General features: G+C 35.1%; 1 protein-coding gene across 16 annotated transcripts in view; it reads right to left on the bottom strand.

Annotated features, from left to right (window-relative positions):
* LCORL (ligand dependent nuclear receptor corepressor like) overlaps positions 1-22,774 on the bottom strand; it is a 159,101-nt gene that overhangs the window by 2,864 nt on the left and 133,463 nt on the right. For 8 of the 16 annotated variants that reach the window (XM_053217526.1, XM_027043165.2, XM_027043106.2 and 5 more), the window contains 2 exons: positions 17,817-22,627; positions 11,322-11,348 (listed from right to left, as the gene is read on the bottom strand). The exons of 3 other annotated variants lie outside the window; for them this stretch is intronic. In XM_053217526.1, coding sequence (XP_053073501.1) covers positions 11,323-11,348; positions 17,817-22,627 — 4,837 coding nt within the window. In that variant the 3' untranslated portion in view covers position 11,322. Of the gene's footprint in view, positions 1-11,321; positions 11,349-17,816; positions 22,628-22,774 lie in introns of those variants that run through there. 5 more of the 16 variants (XM_027043454.2, XM_053217529.1, XM_027042931.2 and 2 more) reach the window with 4 other exon arrangements.

The raw sequence follows: 22,774 nt of genomic DNA, 5'->3' as shown, positions 1-22,774 counted from the left end.
CAGGTGCCCCTCAAATTTTCTTGATGTACTTTTTAAGCTTTTTTTCTTTAGGTTTTGAACAGGAAAATCGAATATTCTTGTATGTCTATGTATTCAACTGTATCTATGGGGTTGATGTCTAGGAGTAGGATAAACTGAGTCAAAGGTGCTTTAAAGATTTTGGATAGAGATTACCAAATTATCCTTTGTAGACAACATGCCATTTACACTCTGACCAACAATGTATGAAAATGTCTTTCTTCCCTCATTTTCTTATCAATAATGTATAATAAAAGTTATGGATCTTTGTAAAAAAAAAAACTAGGTTAAAAATGGTATGCCGTTATTTAATTTGCACTTCTCTTATGAGGAAGGTTTGGCTTATTTTCATATTTAGCAGCCATTTGTTTTTCCTTCTCTGTGTTCTTTGCCCATTGAGATGATCTATTTTGCTATTTAGTTAAGATCAGTGTTCTATGTGATTTACACTCCCACTTCCCTCCCCATCCTGCCTTGTTTATTAGTTGTTTATATCTGCTTATGGTGGTTTTGTCATGAATCCATTCTAAATTTTAGATCATCAGATTTATCAGTCTTATTTCATGGCTTCTCTGTCTTACATATATGGTTCAAAATTCGAAGCAGCAGCATTTAAATCATCGTATCGAGTGGCTTTATACATCCACATCCAGGATTCTATTGAAAGCTTAGCAATGGTGTAGTGTATTCAGTGGTACTCTTGCAAGTAAAGAACTGGGAAAAGGAACATAAAGACCTGGGTTCCAATTCTGGGAATATTAATAATCAGCCTTATGATGTTGGACAAGTAACAGCTTCATTCAGTCTCCTTTTCCTCATGTTAAAAAAAAAAATTAAACAACATCTTCCTACTTACCTTTACATTTCTGATGATCAAATGAATACCATTTAACATGATTTAAAAATCATATGGAGCTATAGACAAATGCAAAGGTTAGTTTAACACTGTATTTTGGTGAATGGGGGACAAAACTGGAAGAGATATACTCACCCTAAGTAAGGCTTCTATCAAACTAGCAATCTAGACAGATGGTAGGTGAGGAGGGAATGAGGACAAAGAAGGGGCACCTGAAATGATCATCTAGACATCTAAGCCTATTTTCAATACTTGGGTAATTTCATCCACCCTAGATAGAGCCTCTCTCCAGCATCTGAATGGAGGTTTATAAGAGTATGTGCATTTGGGAAGTATAAAAGATGAAAATCTCTGGTGGGTCATGGAAATCCAAACAGTCATAATGTGTGATTTAAATTAATGATTACTGGGGCGCCTGGGTGGCTCAGTCTGTTGAGCATCTGACTCTTGATTTCAGCTCAGGTCATGATCGCAGTTTGTGAGATGAGCCTCATGTTGGGCTCTGCACTGGGTGTGGAGCCCGCTTGGGATTCTCCCTCTCAGCCTCTCCCCCAGCTCGTGCTTGCGCTCTCTCCCTTTCTCTCAAAATAAACATTTAAATTAATGATTACTGATAATTCTAACAAAAAGAATTTTTAACATATATCTAGCTCTAATAACTCAAACTTGTTTTACTTATTACTAGAGATATGGGATAGTTCATCTCTGTCATACACACAATAAACCTTAATGTGAACTAGCCAAATCACAGGAAACAAATTTTAGTATGATCAGGACAGGTCTGAAAATATCATTTCTAGAGCAGTTGCTACATGCCAGGCACTATGCTAAAAACCCCCCTGACAATATTTTATTCAGTTCTAACAACCACCATTGAGGCTCAAAGAAGTAAAATGACATATCAAAGTCACTCAACTAGTAAGTGCAAGTTCAGAGTCTAGGATGTATCCCTCTATCCTGCATACGAACTCTTGGGTTGCAATTCTGTCGTGATTCTGCCTTCATGTTAATACCCATTTATCTATTTCTTCAAAATACTTAATGCATTGTTTGGTCTATAGATGTGTTTGGTCTACAGATTTCAGACAGAAAGACATCCTGAAGGCCTACAGCCATAACTGTATCTAGAAAGATATATTTAGAGCATCAAGTTTCCTCATATTTAACTAAATAAGGAGCTATTACATCTTTCAATTTCTCAAGGTAAAAGGAAATATGTTAGGGCATAGACATGTTTTTTGATAGCTACCAAAAGAGTATTCTTTAGGTTAAGTGTTTCAAGAAACAAGTTATAATCTTTTCAAAGGGAGAAAAGTCAGCTGTATGCATGGATAAACTGAATTCTGGTATACGATTTGGAATTAGAACAGTTACTATAATGTACATGAAACTACTGAATTTGAACTCATTTGTTTTAACTCCAAATTCTGAGTGACTGGTTTATTTCCTCTGGAAATGATGTCATCTAATGTTAAGTCAGTAAAAATTTACTGAATAGCTATTATAGCTATACCCTGAGCCTGATTCTCCTCAAATCTATCCAAATCAATAGGGTTGTTAAAGGTGTAAAACTAGATCAGAGAACCTTTATGAAGTCATCAAGTGTGTTCCCATGTTTCTGATGTAGTAAGAAGTTAGAAAAATGAAACCCTTGGTCTACTGGACTCTAACCGCTACCTACCCAATATATTAAGAATATAAAATAGTGTGATGGTGTCTGTCTTCAAGGGTTTTCCAGTTCGGTAAGGAGGCAGAAGGGAGAAGTATTCATGAATTACCAAAATAAAAAGCAGTACACAGTAAATACAGAAGAGGTAACTAAAGACTAAGGGATAACAGAGAAGGGAACTTAATCTTAGCAGTGGCGAGACTGGGGAAAAGTCATTTGAAATAGGCCTAAAGGGGTAAGGATTTTAGTAAACTGGGAAGGAGGGAGGCTTTGTAGAGCCTAAGTTCTGATTCCAAATCAAATCACTCACCTGCTAAGTGTACATTTCCTAAACTCTAAGCTTCAATTTAACTGGAAAGTAAAGATAATGAGAGTACCCACCTCTTGAGGGAAATGTGATTAGTAAATGAGTTTATATAAAACAGGTGGCATAGAGAAGGCATGTAAAATGCCTGGCTGAACACATAATAAGGACTCAATAAATGTTAGTATTAGTACTACTAACAAAAAGTCAAAAGATACATGTGTGGGATAAAAGATGACAGATATGTGTATAATTTCTTTCTGCAATTGTACAACCATTTAATTTAAAATCTCTGGGCTTAAAGGGGTGGGGTGAGGGATTCAAATTAAGAGCCATAGGGATCTAGCCAGTTAAACATGGTCTACCAGCAGACCATGAGGTCAAAGGTATGAGTAAATCCTTTCTTTTGCCGGCAAATTCTGTTAAGAGTTAGGTTGTACAGATTTTTTGTTTTTAAAGACTTAATTTATCTCAAGAGTAAAATTTCTTTTTGGTAGAATACTGAAGAATTTAAAGGCCTTGGCAGATTGTTAAGTGGTAGATTTTAAGTCAGACATTTTTTCTGACTTGCTTTTGATTATTTGATGTAGTTATGTGGACGAACAGAAGAACCTGGCGGTTAAGAGTAAGACTTTGAAGTCTCATATTCTTGAATTAGAATCCTAGATTTGCAATTTACTCCAACCAATTTTAGGAGAATTACTTTAATATAAATATTAGCATATTATGTGCTTAACTAGTAAGGGTTATCGTGATTATTAGAGCAAATCATAATTGGGGATTCACAAGAAAACATCTAGAATAAAAAGAATAGTTTCTCCTGATAAATAGATCTACCTGAATTTTTATTTGAAGGAATAGAATGAAAGAATACAATGAGGGAAATTATAGTCAGAGCAAAGGCACAAAACCAATTCTCTTCAGAGATCAATGAACATTTTGCACTGCTGTGTGATTTAGAAGTGATCAATGGCCATGTAAGGACAAAACATTTACCTGAATTTCTTAGTTAACTTGTATATTAAATTAGTATAACACAGCTGTGCCTAAAGCAGTATCTTACATATAACAGGTATTCAGATATTCAATAAATACACAAATGTGATTTACATACATTCATAAAAAATAAAATGGGAAATTTTAGTACTAAATTAATGTGATATTAAAAGAAATTAGCAGTTATTAATCTAAAATAATGCCAACCAACTAATTGTGAAAGGTTGCTGAGCCTGACATGACTTAGAATGATTTTGGACCCTGTTCACATCTGCCTTCTGAGGAACTTAAGAATGATTATAATCAATGATCCCTTTTTTTTCTGTTTTTTTTTTTTGTTTGTTTGTTTTTAACATACCATCTGTGGCAGATTAATTGCATTCACAGCCCAAATTCTTCACCCATGCCTATACTTACTCTTTATCACTTTGCAATGTCCTCTCGTTCTGGCCTCACCCAGGTGACTTGCTTGGGCCGATCAGATGTTAGTTAACAAGTATGAACTGTAAACTGGCGGAGGCATGCAAGCTGAAGCATGAGAAACTACTTGGTCACTTATGCTCCCTTGTATACCTCTGCTTTTGCCAGGAGAGCACTGCCTGGGCTGGCCTGCAGAATGCGTGGGAGGTATGGCGCAGGGCTAAGGTGTCACAGCTGGTAGCCAGCTGGTACAAAGGCATGTGAGGGAGCCTGGCCCAAATCAAAAGAACCTCTTAGCCTTATTTGCCAGTCCCAGATATAGGAGTGCAGTAGGTGCTCATTTACTTTCAGGCAGTAAGTTTTCGGGTGGTTTGTAATACAGCATTGTTGTAGCAATAGATAATGATTAAACAAGTGCAAGGTCTCTCATTCCTTAAAAAACAAAACTTCACTCAATCTTTTATTTTCTTCATGTTTAGAGCTAGATTACTTTAATGAATTATCCTATACTTGATATCACCATTTTCTTATCTCCTATTCTTAACCTACTCCAGTCTGGCTTCCAGGCCCTTTCATTCCAGAAAAACACCTACTAAAGTCACCAATGAATTGATAAAGCTAATGAATGATCCTTAATTTTTCAACTATTTTGCCTTCCTAACAACATTCAACACTAATGGCCATTTCCTCTGCTACAGACTGAACCGTGTACCCCCCAGATTCATATGTTGAAGCCCTAACCCCCTATATTAAGAAATACAGGGCCTTTAGGAAGTAACTAAGGTAAAATGAGGTCACAATCTGAGTCCTAATTTGATGGGTTTGTTGTCTCCATAAAAGGAGAAGAAGACACCAGAGAATGGGAAGGTAGCTATGTGCAAACCAGCAAGAGACCCCTCACCAGAAACTGAACCCTCCAGACCTTGATCTTGGACTTTCTAGCCTCCAGAACTGTGAGAAAACAAATCTCTGTTTTAAGCCATGCAGTCTATGGTATTTTGTTATGACAGCCTGAGAAGAGTAAACCTCTTTCTCGAAACTCATTTTTCTTGGATTTTGATACAAAACACAATACTGGCTTCCTTTTTCCTCTTCCTTTTACTCCAAGTCATCCTATTCTTGGATGGCTTAGAGTTTCTTAAGGCCAAGTCCCAGGCTTCCTTTTCTTCTTCTATAATCTCTATTTAGGGGTTCTCATCCATACTCAGTTTCAGTTATCAAAGATCTTGCAGACATCTCAACTCATCCCACAGTTCACTCATTACTTCTTCAGAAAGGATTTCCCTGTGTACTCAACCTAAAGTAACTACTCCTAGAAAACTCTTTATACCATCTAATTTCATTGACAAAGAACTTAAACTGCTTGTTTTTCCTCCCTCCGGTTAAAATACAAGTTTGATGAGAGTACAACATATTGGTCTTGTTCAACATATTATTTCCAGCACCTTGCATATAGAAACTGGATAAATATCTGTCAAAAGAATAAATCTAGACTTCTGCTTTTGGCCATGATGAAGTAACAGGAACAAAAATATATGAAATATTTTTAAGACCATGGATGAAAGAAAGTACAGGATGACAGTAACCCCTGAAAGAAGGGAACAAAGGAGGTAAGTCATAACACTTGCTCTGGCTTACTGCCTGAATAGTTTCCAGGCTGCAGTATAGGAAGAGGAATCCAAAGGAAGCTTGGAAGCCTTCCTGAGATGAGAGGACAAAGTTTGGAGGTGAGGGAGACCAAGGCAACTAGAGTCTGTGGGGCAGATAACAGGAGACAGAGCTGCACTGACAGTGCCCAAGAGCAACATTGGTTTCCCTGGAATCTGTAGATAAATACTGATCAGTGCATGAATGTTTCCCAAGGCTGTGAAAAAGACCACTGAAAAGGACCAGCTGGAAAATCCCCAGAGCCCATATAGGACTGGATAAAATTTGTGTTCCCACCAGCAAGAATGGATAAATCTCCTAATACATACGGCATTGAATAGGTATTGGTAGTGCCTCACTAGTGGGGGTAAAATTAGCCCTAGAGCAGGATTTCTCAACCTCAGCACTACTGACATTTGGGGCTGAGTGATTCTTTTTTGTGGGGAGCTGTCTTAATATGCACTGTAGAATGTTTAGCAGAATCACCGGCCTCTACCCACTAGGTGTGACAATCCAAAATGTCTCCCTATGTCACCAATTATCCCCTGTAGGACATCCCCCGGTGAGAACCACTGTCCTAGACTATAGGCTGCCTATCAATGCCCAAAAGCAAGATTTGAAAGGATAAAGATTTTTCTTAATAAGTTCGTGGTGTCTCAGAACAGAGCCCCAAAACATTGAAGGCACTGTAAAAACAAACAACCCCAGCACACAATGTAAAACCGACGATGTCTAGCATCCAATCCAAAATTACCAGGCATGTACAAAACAGGAAAATATCCAAAATGAGGAGAAAAATCAATCAGTAGGAACTGATAAATAATACAGATTATAAAATTAGCACACAAGATGTTCATGCAGATATTTAAAATATACTCCATTATAGTCAAGAAGCTGAGGAAAGCATGAGCATGAGGGGAAATATAAGGGGAAATATAGTAGATACAAAGAAGACTAAATTTAAACTTCTGGAGATGAAAATATAATTTCTGAAATGAAAATATCCTGGGTGTTATTAACAGCAGATTAGACAACCCAAAGAAAAGGTTATCAAACTTAAAAACATAGAAATAGCATAATCCAAAATGAAACATAAAAAAATGAACAAAGGGGTGCCTGGGTGGCTCAGTTGATTGAATGTCTGTCTCTTGGTTTTGGCTCAGGTCATGATCTCATGGTTTGTGAGCTTGAGCCCTGCATTAGGCTCTGTGCTGACAGTGCAGGTTGGGATTCTCTTTATCTCTCTCCCTCTCTCTGCTCTTCCTGAATGCTCTCGCTCTCAAAATAAATAAATAAACTTAAAAAAATTAACAAAAATGAGTAGGTATCAGTGATCTATGTAACAAAATACATGTGATTGGAATCCCAAAAGGAGAGTAGAGACAAGAGGGATAGGAACATACTTGAAGAAAGTATGGCTGAAATATTTCCAAATATGATAAAAACTAAACTCCCCATATCCAAGTAGTTAAAAAAAACTCCAGGTAGAAAAAACATAAAGGCAACAAAGCCAAACCCATTTATAATCAAACTGCTGATAACCAGTGATAAAATCTTACAAAGAACTAGAGGAAAAAACAATAGAGTAGCAAATATAAGAATTACAGCAGACTTCTCTTCAGAAACAATGCAAACTAAATGACAGTGGAGCAACATCTTCAAAGTACTAAAAAGTATACGGTCACATTTGAATTTCATATTCAGCAAAAATATCTTTCAAAACAAAAGTGAAATGAAGACTTTTTCAGACATAAAAAGGCAGGGCTGAGTGAATTATTAAACAGCAAACCCACACAACAAGAATTGCTAAAGGAAGTTTTCAGGCAGAAGTAAAATGACATCACATAGAAACCTGGATTTGTACAAAAGAATGAAAAGCACCAGAAATGGAAAATTCATAGAGAAAATACTTTTCCTATTTTGAAAACCTCTTTGAATAACTGTACGGAGGAAAAATAATAACAATATATTGGAAGGATTATAACATTTATGGAAGCACAACATATGACAATAATAATAGCACAAAGGCTTGGAGGGAGGAAAGGCACATGTACTGTAAAGTTCTTAAGATTATACATGAAGTAATATAACATTATCTGAAGGTAGTTTATAGTAAGTTAATGATATATAGGGTAAACTTGACAGCAAGTACTACTTAAAAACTAAGAGATTAAATAGAATAATAAAATATATTCAACTTGTCTAAAAGAAGGCAAGAAAAGAGAAAAAGGAACTAAATAATAGATTGGACAAACAGAAAATAGAAAGTTGGGCTATTATCAAAAAGACAAGAAATAGCAAGTATTGGTGAAGATGTAGAGAAAAGGCAAACCTGTGTACTATTAGTGGGAATGTAAATTCACATACCCAATATAGAAAACAGTATGGATGTTCCTCAAAAAATTAAGAATAGTACTACCATATGATCCACAATTCCATTTCTGGATATTTATCCAAAAAATGAAAATAACTTGAAAAGATATATGTACTCCTCATCATGTTCATTGCAATATTATTTATAATAACCAAGATATGGAAACAACTTAAGTGTCTATCAATGGATGAATGGATAAAGAGAATCCTCTCTCTCTCTCTCTCTCTCTCTCTCTCTCTCTCTCATACATACATACACACACACACACACACACTGGAATATTATCCAAAAAGTAAGGAAATCTTGCCATTTGCAACAACATGGATGGACATTGAGGGCATTATCGTATGTGAATTAAGTCAGAGAAAGACAAATATCAGATGATTTCACTTATATGTAGAATCTAAAATAACAAAAACCAAAATCAACCAAGCTCGCAGATACAGAAAGCAGACTGGTGGATGCCAGAGGTGAGAGCAAAATGGGTTAAGTGAGTCAAACTTCTAGTTATAATACAAATAAGTCATGGGGATGTAATGTATACATGGTGGCTGAGTATATAATAATACTGTATTGCATATTTGAAAGTTGCTAACAGATTGTAAAAGTTTTCATCACAAGAAAAAAATTGTAACTATGGTGACAAATATTAGCTAGACTTATTTGGTGATCACTTCACAATATATACAAATATATATCATTATGTTGTACACCTGAAACTAATATGTTGTATGTCAATTATACCTCAATTAAAAAAATAAAGTTGGCTGACTCAAACAACCACATCAAAAGTCACATGAAATGGAAAATGGTATATTAAAAGGCAGAGATTGTCAGACTGAATGAGAAAGCAAGCCTCAAGTGTATGCTGCCTCAAAGCACCTCACTTTTAATATAGACACATATAGGTTAGAAATAAAAGTGTGGGAAAAGATATACCACGTTAAAACTAGGGAAAAGTAGGATGGAATAACTATCAGACAAAAAAAGATTTCAGACCAAGGAATACTTCTAGAGATGAAGAGGTTAGTTTCATATGAAAAAGGAGTAAATACATCAAAAGTACATAAAAATTCCAAATGTATATGCACCTAATAACAGAGCTTCAAAATACATGATGCAAAACCTGATAGAACTAAAAGGATAAATAGGAAAATCTAGAATCATAGCTGCAGATTTCAAAATGTTTCTCTCAAGAATAAATATAAGTAGACTGAAACTCAGGAAGGATGTAAAAGAGTTGAACAGCACTATCAACTTGCTTAAAGGAACACTCCACCCAGCAGCAGCAGAATGAACATTATTTTCAAGAACACAGAGAACAGTTATTAAAGTAGATCTGGATAGACTCTGGACCATAAAACAAATCTCAATAAATTCAAAAGAATTAAAATCATACAAAGTATATTTTATAAGCATAGCAGAATCAAATTAGAAATCAGTAAGAGAAAGGAATCTGGAAAATCCCTAAATATTTGAAAACTGAACAATACATCTCTAAGTAATCCATGGGTTAAATAAAAAACTACAAGGGAAATTAGAAAATATTTCTAATTTAATGGAAATGAAAATACAGCAGAGCAAACTTTGTGGAATATAGCTAAAGTGGTATTTAGAGGGTAATTTATAACACAATGATCATATTAGTAAGGAATTAATCTTCTTTCCACCACAACACTCTACACTCTATACCAATGGTTCTCAAAGTGTGGTCCTTGGGTCAGCAAAATAAGCATCACTTGGGCCCCACTACATAACCTATTGAAACAGAAAGTGCTTGGAGCCTAACAATTTCTTTTTCAATAAGCCCCCCTGGTGATTCTCATGCACACTAAAGTTTGTAAAGCATTGTTTTCAAGTAGCACAGTTCTCATTAGGACCACCATGATGGTCTACGCCTTCATTCATGCCTTCTACCATTCATGTTTCACAAGGCAGTCAGATCCTTTAGGAAGGAGAATCTGATGATGTCATATACCTTCCCCATCCACTCCCAATTTCAATCTCTACTTTAAGAGCAATGGGAAGCTATTGGAAACACATAAACATGACTTATGAGAACCTACATGGTCTATCCTTCACCTACTCCTCAATCTTTACATCTGACACCATGCTCCTCCTTTCTTTTTTGACCCAAGACACACAGTCATTGCCTTACCTGCAAAGAACACCATGCTGTACTTTTTCCACATGCAACTCTTCCTGAAAGTCAGTCCTCTCCCCTCCCTGCCCAGTTGTCTGCTACTTGGCCTAGTTAATTCCTACTCACTCTTCACAGCTCAGTTCAATGGTCAATTTCCTTAGAGAAGTCTTCTCCTTATAGGGAGAAGGAATTCTTACAGTACCCAAAAAGAATTCTTTAGTACCACCTACAGTTATGAACTTGTAAGATTTGTGTAACTATTTACTCAATGTCTGCCTCTCCTAATAAACTTGAACCATGAGGACAGAACAATACCTGGTTTTGTCTCCCATTTTATCCTACATATAGCCTAGCATATTGCCTGGCACATAGGAGATATTTTTTGAAGAATAAATTAATGGGGTCTATCCAGTTTTCTCTGTTTCTATATATAGAAACAAAGTAGCAAGTAAATGAATTTTCCAGATTGCCTGGAATTGGAATGGGGGTGGGGTAGGAAAAATAAGCCAAGGTCTTATTTAAATTAAACAAAAACAATCAAGAAAAAAACTGGCAGGATGAAACATTCAGATACCTACTCTGACTCCCCTCCCATAATTAAACAATAGGTGAATTCAATAGAGTTAGCATTATAATCACAGAATGCTCAGCTCCTCTACAAAGAAAAGTGTTTACTGCCTAGGAAAAATGAGGTGGGGGGGGGGGAAATGGAAGCTAGGGGAGCTGAACTAAGAATTCCCAATTCCTAAGTGAAGAAACAAAGAAGAAAACCGGGGTAGAGAAGGGGGAAAGAGAACACCTGAGGAAGGAATTTAAGGTATAAAGCACTGAAATCACTTTAATAGGTGGCAGCCACTGGTAAAGGAAGAGAGGGAAGGTGACCCTTGCACTTACCTCAGATAGACAAAGCAGGTCTGGAGGCTGCGGGGAGAGAATAAAGATTTACAAAAACAGAATAAAACTGCCACTATGGCTCCCCCAGCACCACTCTGCTGGATAAAGATAGGTCTTGTCCCATAGAGATAAAGCAAAACAAAACAACTACAAGTCAGAAGTGTATTGTGCAGGAGGGAGAGGATGGGGTGTTGGAAATAAACTGGATATAATAACTTTAATCTACTTTTAAAAATCCAATGACTTTTTCTAGCCACATACTAAATTCTACTGATATAAACGGGTCAGCAAACTTTTCCACCAAGGGCCACGTAATCAGCAGTTGAAGTTTTATGGGCTTTACACAATTACTCGGTTAAGCTTGTGTGGCACAAACACCAGTAGACAATATATAAGTGAATGAACATGGCAGTGTTACAATAAAACTTACTTACAAATGGGCCATGGGCCAGACTCCCTGATTTAGATAATCTTATGTTTGAAAATACTTCTATACTCCATACCAACTAGTAATAGAGATCAACCAAATTATCTTTCTTCAAATTATACTATGTTGCCAAAGTGAAAATAATTTGACTTTTTTTAAAAAATAAGTTCCCTGAGTTCCTTTGTAGCTCTGATATCTAACACAATGCCTAACAGATCAAAAGAAAAAGTATCTAATTTGTTGAATAAACTGAATGGTTTTTCCATGAAAGATGCAGGATAATTAGTGAAGAATACTGTGAAAAACTAAGTAATGGTTGACAAAGCAACAGGATATAAAATATCCAAGAAAAATTCTAAGAAAAAACATCAAGACAGGGGATTATCTAAGTCACTGTTCTATATTTTTTAATAAAGTATTACAGCAAGAGTTAGAAACTCTTCAAAACCTAAAACTCTTCTCCTTACTCAGGAAACTATATAGAGCAGTGTTTTCCAATTATGTTTCCCAAACTGCAGGATATAAAAAGTTGTGATATATAAAGTGTGAAGAATGCAGTTTAACATTCAATGGGGCGCTGTGATTCAATAGGCACAGGAAAGAGAACTCAGCATTTCCCAAAGCTATTGGACCACAGAACCAGGACCACAGATGCAGGACTACTGCATCTTGGACTCTGTATCTGGAATGCTTGTGTAGCAAACTAGATTAAGGTGACAGTGAGTCATCTAGAAATGTTTATCAAAATGAAATTTAGAAAATCACCTACCTGTGCTTCACAGTTCTTCCATTAAATGATAATTATGAAGCTGAATAATAGCACATGAAGAAATGCTAACTCTAGATTTTATGTGAAAATGTTTAGGCTATTCTGTGCCAAGGTATGCCTCAACCATACAAATCTAAAAGGACATTTTGAGTTAGGACACAAAAAATGTGGTAAACCATTCATGACCAGGACCAGAGGAGAATGCATGGTTGGCTTCAGTTTCAGGTAGCTAAAGGAGTATACTGTTAGTTAAAAATCACCCATCAGTTATATACCTGTGTGAAAACCAGAATGCTGAATGGGAAAATGTGTATTTTGTCATTTTTGAGGACAGATGACAAAACAGGAGACGCTGACAAACTGAGCTGTTGTAGGTCATCTCAATCTAATTCAAAGTATCAATTTGAATTCTGAATTTTTACAGCAAAATTTGATGTTTTAGATGATACACTGAGTATAGCAACCTCAAGCCCACATAAGTTATTCTAGTCTGAAAATTTCCTTAAATGTGTCCAAAGTAAGCTTATTTACATCCAGATATTCGTCAATTAGGAAAGGCACATATTTACTTGGTAACTCAAAAGACACTGATATTCAAAAGTTCTTAATATTTTCAATAGCCACACTCCATTTTAGGCCATAATCACCTCAAAAATCATCTCTTACAGCTAGCCTTTCACACACCCCATTTTATCCTCCCCCCCTCAAATTTATACTGTGTGCTATTATCAGAAAAGACCCTCTAGAATTAGAATTATACTTTGATCATATAGTTTCTCATCACTATTCACAGAATGAATTCTAGGCTTGATTTCTTTGTTCACTGGTGAATCCGATTGACCCAACTGAATCTAAGGGCCCACCTTTGTCCAAGCTTACGTTCTGGCAGCTGAGATAAAAGTCACAAAGCTGTCAAATCCTGTTATTTCTTGAGATAAATTTCAAATGTTACCTACTTTGTACAATGCCCATCATATTACCCTTAAATTATGTCTGGACTCACTGAAAATAGATCTAATAGCCTCAATATTCTGCCCATGAATTTGTAAACTGATTTACATCCCCATAAGTTGTTCCCACTATTCTCATGTTTTAAGAGAGAAATGACTCTTCTGGCCAAAATCCATCTATCTAATGATGGCCCATAATGTCCAATAATCAACTCTGGCACTTCACTCCATTTCCACTGCTTGCCATCTCATGTTTGTATCTTCAACCTTTCATTTTCTACTGGCTTCTTCCCATTGGCATCTAAATTTTTTTAAAACCAGTCTTCATTAGAGCTTCCTCTCGCTATCTCCCTATCTCCTCTCCAGTCATAGCCACTTACAGTTTTCTGTGTTAATTTTCTTCACTTCCTCTTCCTGCATTAACTCAATCATAAGATTCTCACTGCATTTCCCTGCCAAAACCAAAATCATTACAATAACCTTTGTGCTACCTTAAATGGAAATGTTTCAAGGCTTAACTGGCCTCTCATCAACAATTTACACTTGTTTTATCCCTTCTTCAAACACATTTCCTTTCTACCACACTCTCTCGCCTTTCCTCTTACTCTGACTAGCCTCATCAGTCTCCTTCTGTGTATATCTTTTTTTCTTTTTTCTCTGTGTATTTGGGGATCAGATCCTAGGCTCTTCCCATTTTACGCTGAATAATCTATTCCACTCTCATGACTTCAGTTATTATTGGACTCCAAAATCTTTATCTCTAGCTCAGACCTCTTTCCCATATTAACCACAGTTGACCCTTTAACAACACAGGTTTAAACTGCATGGGTTCACTTACATGCAGATTTTTTTCCCATAAAGATATATACATTATTGTAAATGCATTTTCTCTTCCTTATGATTTTCTTAATAAAATTTTCTTTTCTCTAGCTTACTTTCTTATAATAATACTGTATATAATACCTATAACAGAAAAATATGTGTCAATTGACTCTTCATGTTATCAGGAAGGCTTCAGGTCAACAGGATATTGGTAGTTAAGGTTTTGGGGAGTCAAAAGTTACATGCAGATTTCTAATGCACAGAGAATCAGTACCCTTAACCCCTGCATTGTCCAAGGGTCTACTGTGATTACTTCCTAAACATCTCTCTTGGACATACTACTTAAATTCCTTATGTCTAAAACTGCACACTCTGAATGTTCTCTTATATCTCAGTGAATGTTACTATCATCTATTATCTACATGTTCAAACTCAAACCTGGACATTACCCTTTATTCCTCTACTCTCTTAGACATACTGATACTATTTCAGAGACCTCTGTCAAATATATCTATTCTATTCTCCTCTATTACTGCCACTGTTAGGGTTTGAAACATTTTTTTCGTTAACTGATGTTGGCCCCACAATTTGGGCTATGCTTCCTTCAGTAGCTTTATTTTTTGCCATTTTTCCATCCATGCCCTGCCCTATTCTTCATTCCTTTTTTATGCCTCAGCTTTATGAATTAAATTACTCAGTGTTCTACTAGCCTGCTCTGTCACCCAACTTTTCCACATGCAGTTTGCTCTACCAGAAAAACTCCTCTCCTGACTGCTAATACTTTGGCAGCCTTCAAATCTCAGCCTGGATGTGACTTTGTAAGAGTCCTTGCCTAATTTTCTAAACATGGGTTCAACTTCTGTCCTATGTATTTCTATAAGCTATCTCTCTCCCCAGTCACAGCACTCCACCTTCTACTGTAATTTCCTATTCACTGTCCCCCACGAAAATGATAAACTCCATGAGAACATAAACCATGACTTTAACCATTCTATCCCTTTAATTAGCAGTAATATAATATCCCACTTAAAACATAAGATATACTCTTTGTTGAGTACATACATACAAGTCTTGTTTTCTTATTTAGATGGAAAGGGAACTTTCTGAACTTCCTATGGTGTCTAAGAGCATATTGTAGGCATTCATTAAGTATTTACTGAAATAAGAATAGGACACAATTGCACTTCTTTGCTTTCCATGTCTACAATTGATATACAGCAATACAAATGTAGTGAAGTATAAATTCTGAAATTCCTATGTATTAAACTTTTATCTGGACAGTAATTTTGAAATGTACAAAAACAAGACACTTATGGTAGAAACAAAACTTTTCAATAGAAATATTCCATAATTCATTATATACATTGCCTTATGAATTTTCCTAGAGAACTCCTTGTTGTTAATTAAGACTCTCTCAAATCTCCAATCACTAATTATTCTATGAAGAAGAAAAACACATACAAAACTAATAATGAATTTGTGTCATTTCCAAAAAGGCATTAAGAAGTATGGAATACCAAGAATAATGAGAAAAAAATAACACCTTAAGAAACATTTTAAAATCAGATAAATATAACAAATATTGCTATAAATACAACTCTGTAAAAATAATGTCCTTGTTGATTAAAAAAAAAGAATGTTAAAAAATAAAGAAGGAAAGTTATCAGTAGAAGATAAATAAAATTTTAAGCAGAACAAGAAATCGTACCAGTAATTTTAAAAATGAGAAAAGGTGAAAAACAACTCTTAATATATGATACTAAAATTTTTAAAATTTAACAGAAGAATTTTGAGATTAATTTGGAAAGTAATATTTAGGCATCTTCCATCTTATTTTTCTTGGGTGATCTCATATTTAGTGAGATAATCATTAAAATAAACTTTATGTTTATAACTTAGGAAGATACAATGGTTAAGAAGCTAAAAGTACAAAATACGGTTCTGTTGTAAAATGAGTTAATGCAAACTGTCTTTGGTAAACTCTAACGACATGAAATGAGAATGATATAAAGAATTAAGAATGAAACACTGCACTTTATACTGCATTCACGACAGTCTTTTAAAAATATGTGTGTATGGTTTTAGGCGAATTGTAAGTTTTTTTAAAAAATCACTATCAGGCTTCTTCCCTCTTTTCCTGACATACTATTTGTTATGTTGTTTTTAGTTATCCTGAGGACAAGAAACAAAGGACATTATTTTTAGATTTGATTCATCTTTCATAATGGAGACTCTAATTTGCCCAATAATAAAGCTTTAATCATTGCATGTTGCAAAGTTAAAATTTTTATTTAATGCATGTTAAATATTATGGAATAGGTATTTTAAACTCATTCAATTAATCAAATTTTGGGGGTCATTATAATCATCTACTTATTAAAACTTGAGTTTAATTATTGCTTTTGATATCTTAATATAAGACTTGATAGTGGTTTTTTAGCTTTTAAAAATGTTTTAAAAAGGTGACAAAAATAAAGCCACCAATATCTCCATAAGCCCCTCAAAAAGGCCCCTAAAATATACAATGTAATAATGCAACCATTTGATAAAATTTCCTTAAATTTACAAATGTAACCTGGCACTCTTTCACATCCTGAACTGTCTAGCACCTATCAAGCAGAGATGGAAATGGCTACATTGGCAATTATGGTGCTCATAATCCTGCTTTGCTAGGTTCTAAGGGTAACAGTCTCCTCAAGGCACCAATGTCAGGCCTGCATAGTAAGTAAAGCACATAGTTACTTACTAAAGTAATTTCCGTTTGCATTCTAAATTCAGCATTACCTTAAAATTACCTGCATATGACTTTCTCCCTTGCTAGGCTATAGATTATCTCTGGAAAGAAATCTCATCTTTATATCCATAGAATCTAGTTCAATGTGTACTATGAAAAAAACTACTCAACAAGTTTGCTTATTTACTGAAGAAAATATCTTGTTCTTTGACTCTATTTAAATATGCGGAGTCTTAAAATGGTTCCCGAATCAGTACCAAAGGGTGTAACAACTTAATGGTGAAAGTGCAACTGATATCCCATAATTATTATATATGTTACAGACCTCATCAATTTAGCAATGAGATAGTCTTTACTTCTTTCCACATGGTCTCAAAGTTATTAATTTATCAAGACAATAAATATATATTATCCTGTAGTGTAGCAGTTAATTTTTAGATAGCTCCTTAGGCACATTTACCATTCAAACTGTTTTCTATATTTTATATTAGATCAAATACAAAAACAGATAATATAACTTGTAAATTAATGATTTGTTTAGAAGCTATGGCTCTACTAAATATATTTTAATTTGTTTAAAATCTTGGACTCATTAAGATGTAGGGAAGCGCACGGGTACATTTAGTAGAACCTAATTTCATTGAGTTTCATACTAGGTGCCAAGAAATTAGGTCGTCCAAATATTTTGGAAATAAATTGAAACTAAATCAGCTGTTCCTTTTCTACCCATTATCTCATACTTTACTCAAGGCACCTACAATGAAACTTTAAAATTAAGTAGAGAAAAACTTACCTAGTTGGGATTTTGAATAATAGTTTGCCATTTGTCCACTGTTGCAAGACTGTCGTTTATGTCTTTTTGTTGACATTTCTGTGGTCTTCCATGGCGGTCTTTTTCTTTTGTTCAATTTGCTAAGAACGTCAGAACTATCAGGATTCTTGTCATAGTTAACACATTTATTTAATCTACTATTGTCAAGTTGGCCAGGAAATTTATCGGTTGAAGGACTATTTGTTTTAGCATTTTCTATTTCTTTAGATTGCTTTTTAAAAGAATTTTGCCTAGCAGAATGGGATCTTAACGTAAAGCGCTTTGATTCTTCTATGTGAGTCTGATGATTAGTTCCACTGCCAATAGATTCAGGAGAGTAAATGATTGTATTTAGCTTAAAAGTATTTCTGTGTTCAAGATAGTTGATCTTCCTCAAAAATATTCTACAATCTTTTAAGGTTTTTGACCTCCAATTATGTGGACATACATTTCCTAGTCTTGATCCCTTTTCAAAACCTTTTTGGCTGTAATTTGTTCCATTCTCCTTTGCTTCTGCCTTAAAATTATTCTCTAAATTAGCATGTGTTTTCAAGTCAGACATTGCCACCTTCTGTTGCAAAGAGTCATCTCTGATCTCAGGTGGCAAAATAAATTGATTATCTATTGTGTTTTTTCCTTGGAGTGGGATGTCAGCATTTGTTCCCCCCTCAGTCTTTTTTAAAAATTGATTCTGGCAGAAAAATCTTAAGTTCCTTCTTTTAGAGATCCAATCAACTGTTCCATGGTTGTGCGGCTTTCCCTCTCTTTTCCACCTTTCGTGCTGCAACCTCTTAAACTCAGTTCTTTTTAATCTAGCTAATGTTAAATTACTTCTCACATTTAACAGTGGAGAGCTAACTATTTTATGTAGTATATGCAACTTCCCTGCTGATTTTGAAGGAGAAGACAGTGCAAATTTTTTAAAGTGCTTTCTGAAGGGGCTAGTATTAAAATGAGAATATTTGGTCCCTAATTTAATTCCTCTGGTATTTATTACTTCCAAAGGGTTTCGAGCATTTGCTTTTCTAACTAGTGAAAGAGACTGTGTTTCTGTTGTTTGCATAAACCAGATACAGAGTTCATTCAAATCATACTTTTTCCGAAAAAGCATTTTTACAGGTGAAACTTCAAGTTCTAAAAGACAGGTTTCCAAAGGGTTTGCTATTTTGAAATTATCACTTTCAATGCGTTCTCTTTTTTTATGAACACAGTTTTCAGCTTCATCTCCACTCACTTGCACCCAAGCATTTGTTATTTGCTCAAATCTATTGTTTAATTCCTCTAATAAGGAATCATTTGAAGTAGAAGCAGCCCACCACCTGAGCAAAGGGTTTGATGAAATTATAGGGTCCAAGGATACTTCAGAAATGGGTATTAATTTGTTATCTTCCAAACACATTTTTGCATTCTTTGAATTTCTAAGTCCAGGGGTACCTTTTGAAGCTATTTTTATCCTTGACTGCCTATGTTTTTCCTTCTCACTTTTACCTTTCTGCAAATGGAGTTTATATGATTTACGGAGCAGAGTATTTCTATAAATAAGTGAGCTGGAAGATGCTAATGGATGTACAAGATGGAGAGATGGCTTTCTATCCCTAATAGAATGTCTCAAAGGTATAGCAGCAACCATACTTTTTGATCCATTCTTAAATATGTCAGCTTCAGTGTGCCTTGTGTCCATCTTATTGCATTGGTGATCATACTTTTCTTCAGCCAGATTTTTCTCTAATATATTTTCTTGTTCTAAAGGAGGCAAACAGCTGCTAATACTTACTTCTCTCTCCTGAGGTGAAACTCTATTAATAGTCACAGATATGCCAGAGATTTTCACTTTTGCAGGTCTACCAGGCTTCCTAATTACTGCAAAAGGCTTCTGATTTGGTCGGATAATGTTCTTGGAAGGTTGAGGTATCACAGACTTGTTCTTGATGGGCCTAATATATTCAAAGCCAGACCCCAAGATCTCACTTTCAGTAGTCAAAGTTGAAATAGCACTTCTTTCACCTGAGTCAATTTTGTATTCTCTAATATTTCTGAGACTATTACATTCAGTTGGAAAATCAGCATTATTGCTGAAAGATATAACATTGCTTATGTTTACAGTTCCTTCAGAAACATGCCTTTTAGTTCTTCTTGATCTTCCATAAATAACAGTTACGGTAATACTCTTTTTATAGATACCTTCTTTCACTTCTGATAGGAGGGATTCTGGACTTTTCTTTCCAGTACTAGACGATTCATTTTGGCAAATGGTGATGTCTGTTTGATCGGTTTTAGGTTTTGGTGGTCTTCCAATTGGCCGCTTAATTTGTTTCACAACCTGGGGACCTATCTTTTTAGGTCTACCTGGTTTTCGTTTAAAAGACGAATCAGTATCATTGCTTGGATTTTCCTTAGGTTTGTCTTGCGGCTTATCACTGTTCACATCATCTATAAACATTGCAGGGGATTCTGTAGTTTCTTTTGCACAATTAAATTTGTTTAGTTCTCCCTGAAGAGTGTCACTACCATTACGATTAGAACTATAATTTTCAAAGTTAGCATCTGGGATATCCTCATTTGTTTCTGGTTGTTTTTCAATTGCATCATGACTTGGATATTTTTCAGAAGGAAGATCAGCATTTGACTTGGAAGTACCGACTGAAGTTAAAGTATATTTGACTCCTTCACTGCTTTTAACCTCAGATAAAAACATGAGTTTGATAGGACTAGAATAGCTGGAAAAAGAGCTTTCAATGGTCTCGTATTTTGTTGGCACATTTTGAACACCGGAAATCAAGCTACTCGTATCTAAAATAGATGAATTTTCCGGATTATCAAGTCTTTTGCTATTCAAATCTATTGTAGGTGTATGATTGCTTTTGATATTACTGGCTGCTACCACAGATTTTGATAAACTCTGCTCTTTGCATGTCATTCTGCTTACAGTTAGAGTCATGTTTCTTCCTGCATCTTGATCTTTACCATGAATTTCTATCAATTTCTTGGATGTCTTACATCCTTCAGATAATGAGTGATTATTCCAAGACTTTTTGGCCATATTTATTGTATCTTCCAAACGTTCCACAACAACTTGTAAATTGGAATTCATTGCAATTTTGTTTAGATCTATATTGTGTGAGCTTTCAATTTGAGTATTTTTCACTGGATCTTTTTTTTTTGCAGAATCAGAAATTTTTTTGGCCTTAGGGGATTTTTTGAAAACATAATTATTTGTTACATATATAGAATACCATCCTGGGGGCACAATATGTCGTTTAGTTCTGCTCAAAAGTCCAGGAACATCACTTTTCAAAGGAGTTTTGGTATTCTCCAGTTTTGGATTCTTCCTGTGATTTTGCAAAAGTCTTTTTCCAGCTGCAGATTTCTCCTGTAATTTTGTTATGCTCATTTTCCCAGGGGAAGTTGTCTTAAAGCTTTCTGAAAATGCATCAAAAGCTAAGTTAGTTTCTAAACTATGAAGAGGTAGTTGCAATGACTGCAATGCACAATCTGGTGAAAATGTTTCTGCATGATTATTTTCTTGCAAGCTTTTAGAATTTTGTAAAGACCCTTGGCAATGACAGAATTCCTCTCTGTCCACTGAAAATATCTCATCGTTGCGTGTCAACTTCCTTGAATTTTTTTCAGTGTATCTTTTTCTTGCAAAATTTTCATCAAGACTGGCAAGTTCTCTTTTTATTTGCAAAGACTGCCTTCTAAACGTGGGTGAATCAGGAGAGTTGTGCACTGAAAGTAAAGTTTCTTGACGCTTTCGAAATCTTGTCTGAATAATTTTATTCTCTACCTTTTTATCATGTTGACTCAGCAATTCCATAAAACTGTAATCACTGGCCTTGGCATTATGCAAGAGAGAAGCTATTAAATCTCTTAATTTTAAATCATTATCTGTATTACAATCATTGCTAGATAATTTTACAAGGTTTCCCATATCTGTAGTTTCTATTGATTTTAATTTTTCATTAATACGATCCATTAAATCTTGAAAAATTACAGTAGTTTCACCTTTTTCCTGATTTGTAGTACAATTACCACTGCCTTCCAGGAGCAAAGAATCCGAGTTGCTGAATTTTTTAGTTTTATGTATTTTACCTTCGTGATCAGTCTTGTCACTGTTTATTTCTGCTGGTGTGAGAGAGGGAGGCTGGTTAATGTTTATTTCAAGTCTGTTATTTTCTAAGGCTGAGAGCTCTGAGACAACATCTTTTAATTTTTCAAATCCTTCCGTCTGTACAGGTGATAATGATGGGGGTGATGGACTTCGAGATCCACAAACATCCTTAAGATTGACTGAAACATCACATATGTCCCTTGATGAAAGAGGAGTGTGAAAGGTTGATTTTGTAGAGTGAATGTTTGGTAATAGTCCAGAACAGCACCTGTGAGAATTATAACTGTTTGCAATTCCTCTATTCACTACTGTCATAATGTGTTCAATAGTTATAGTTTGGCAAGATAAACAATGTAAATCTTTAATACAGACTGGCAGAGGCACAACACCAGGGCTTTGTCTTTCATTTTGTAAACACCCTCTTTCTGCCAGCCTATATTCACAACTACAGAATAGACCATGTAAATCATCTTCAATTAGGGGCTTTTGAGATTCTGAAGACACAGTATATGATGTATTACAATAGCAAAGAGAAGCAGCATTTTGCTCTTGGACTAGAAATTTCAACATGGCCAAAACTTGTTGCTGGTGATGTATGCACAAAGATTCCAAAACTTTGCTTAATGCTGATTTTCCTTTTTCCATTTTAGTAGCTTCCTCTGATTTTGCATCAACAGTTGAACTAAAAATAAAAATCAAACAAAAAATGAATTACAGCAAAAATACCAGTATTATAAGGAGTTATAATTTTAACAGAGTTTGAACAAAAGAAATTTTGGTATTGTGGGACTCCTAACTCCTATAGAGCTGCAACAATGACATCTTGATT

This window comes from Acinonyx jubatus, chromosome B1 (assembly GCF_027475565.1).
Source record: "Acinonyx jubatus isolate Ajub_Pintada_27869175 chromosome B1, VMU_Ajub_asm_v1.0, whole genome shotgun sequence".
Classification (NCBI taxonomy): domain Eukaryota; kingdom Metazoa; phylum Chordata; class Mammalia; order Carnivora; family Felidae; genus Acinonyx; species Acinonyx jubatus.
The sequence above is the reverse complement of the archived record's forward strand: the minus strand, read 5'-3'. Positions and strand labels throughout refer to the sequence as shown.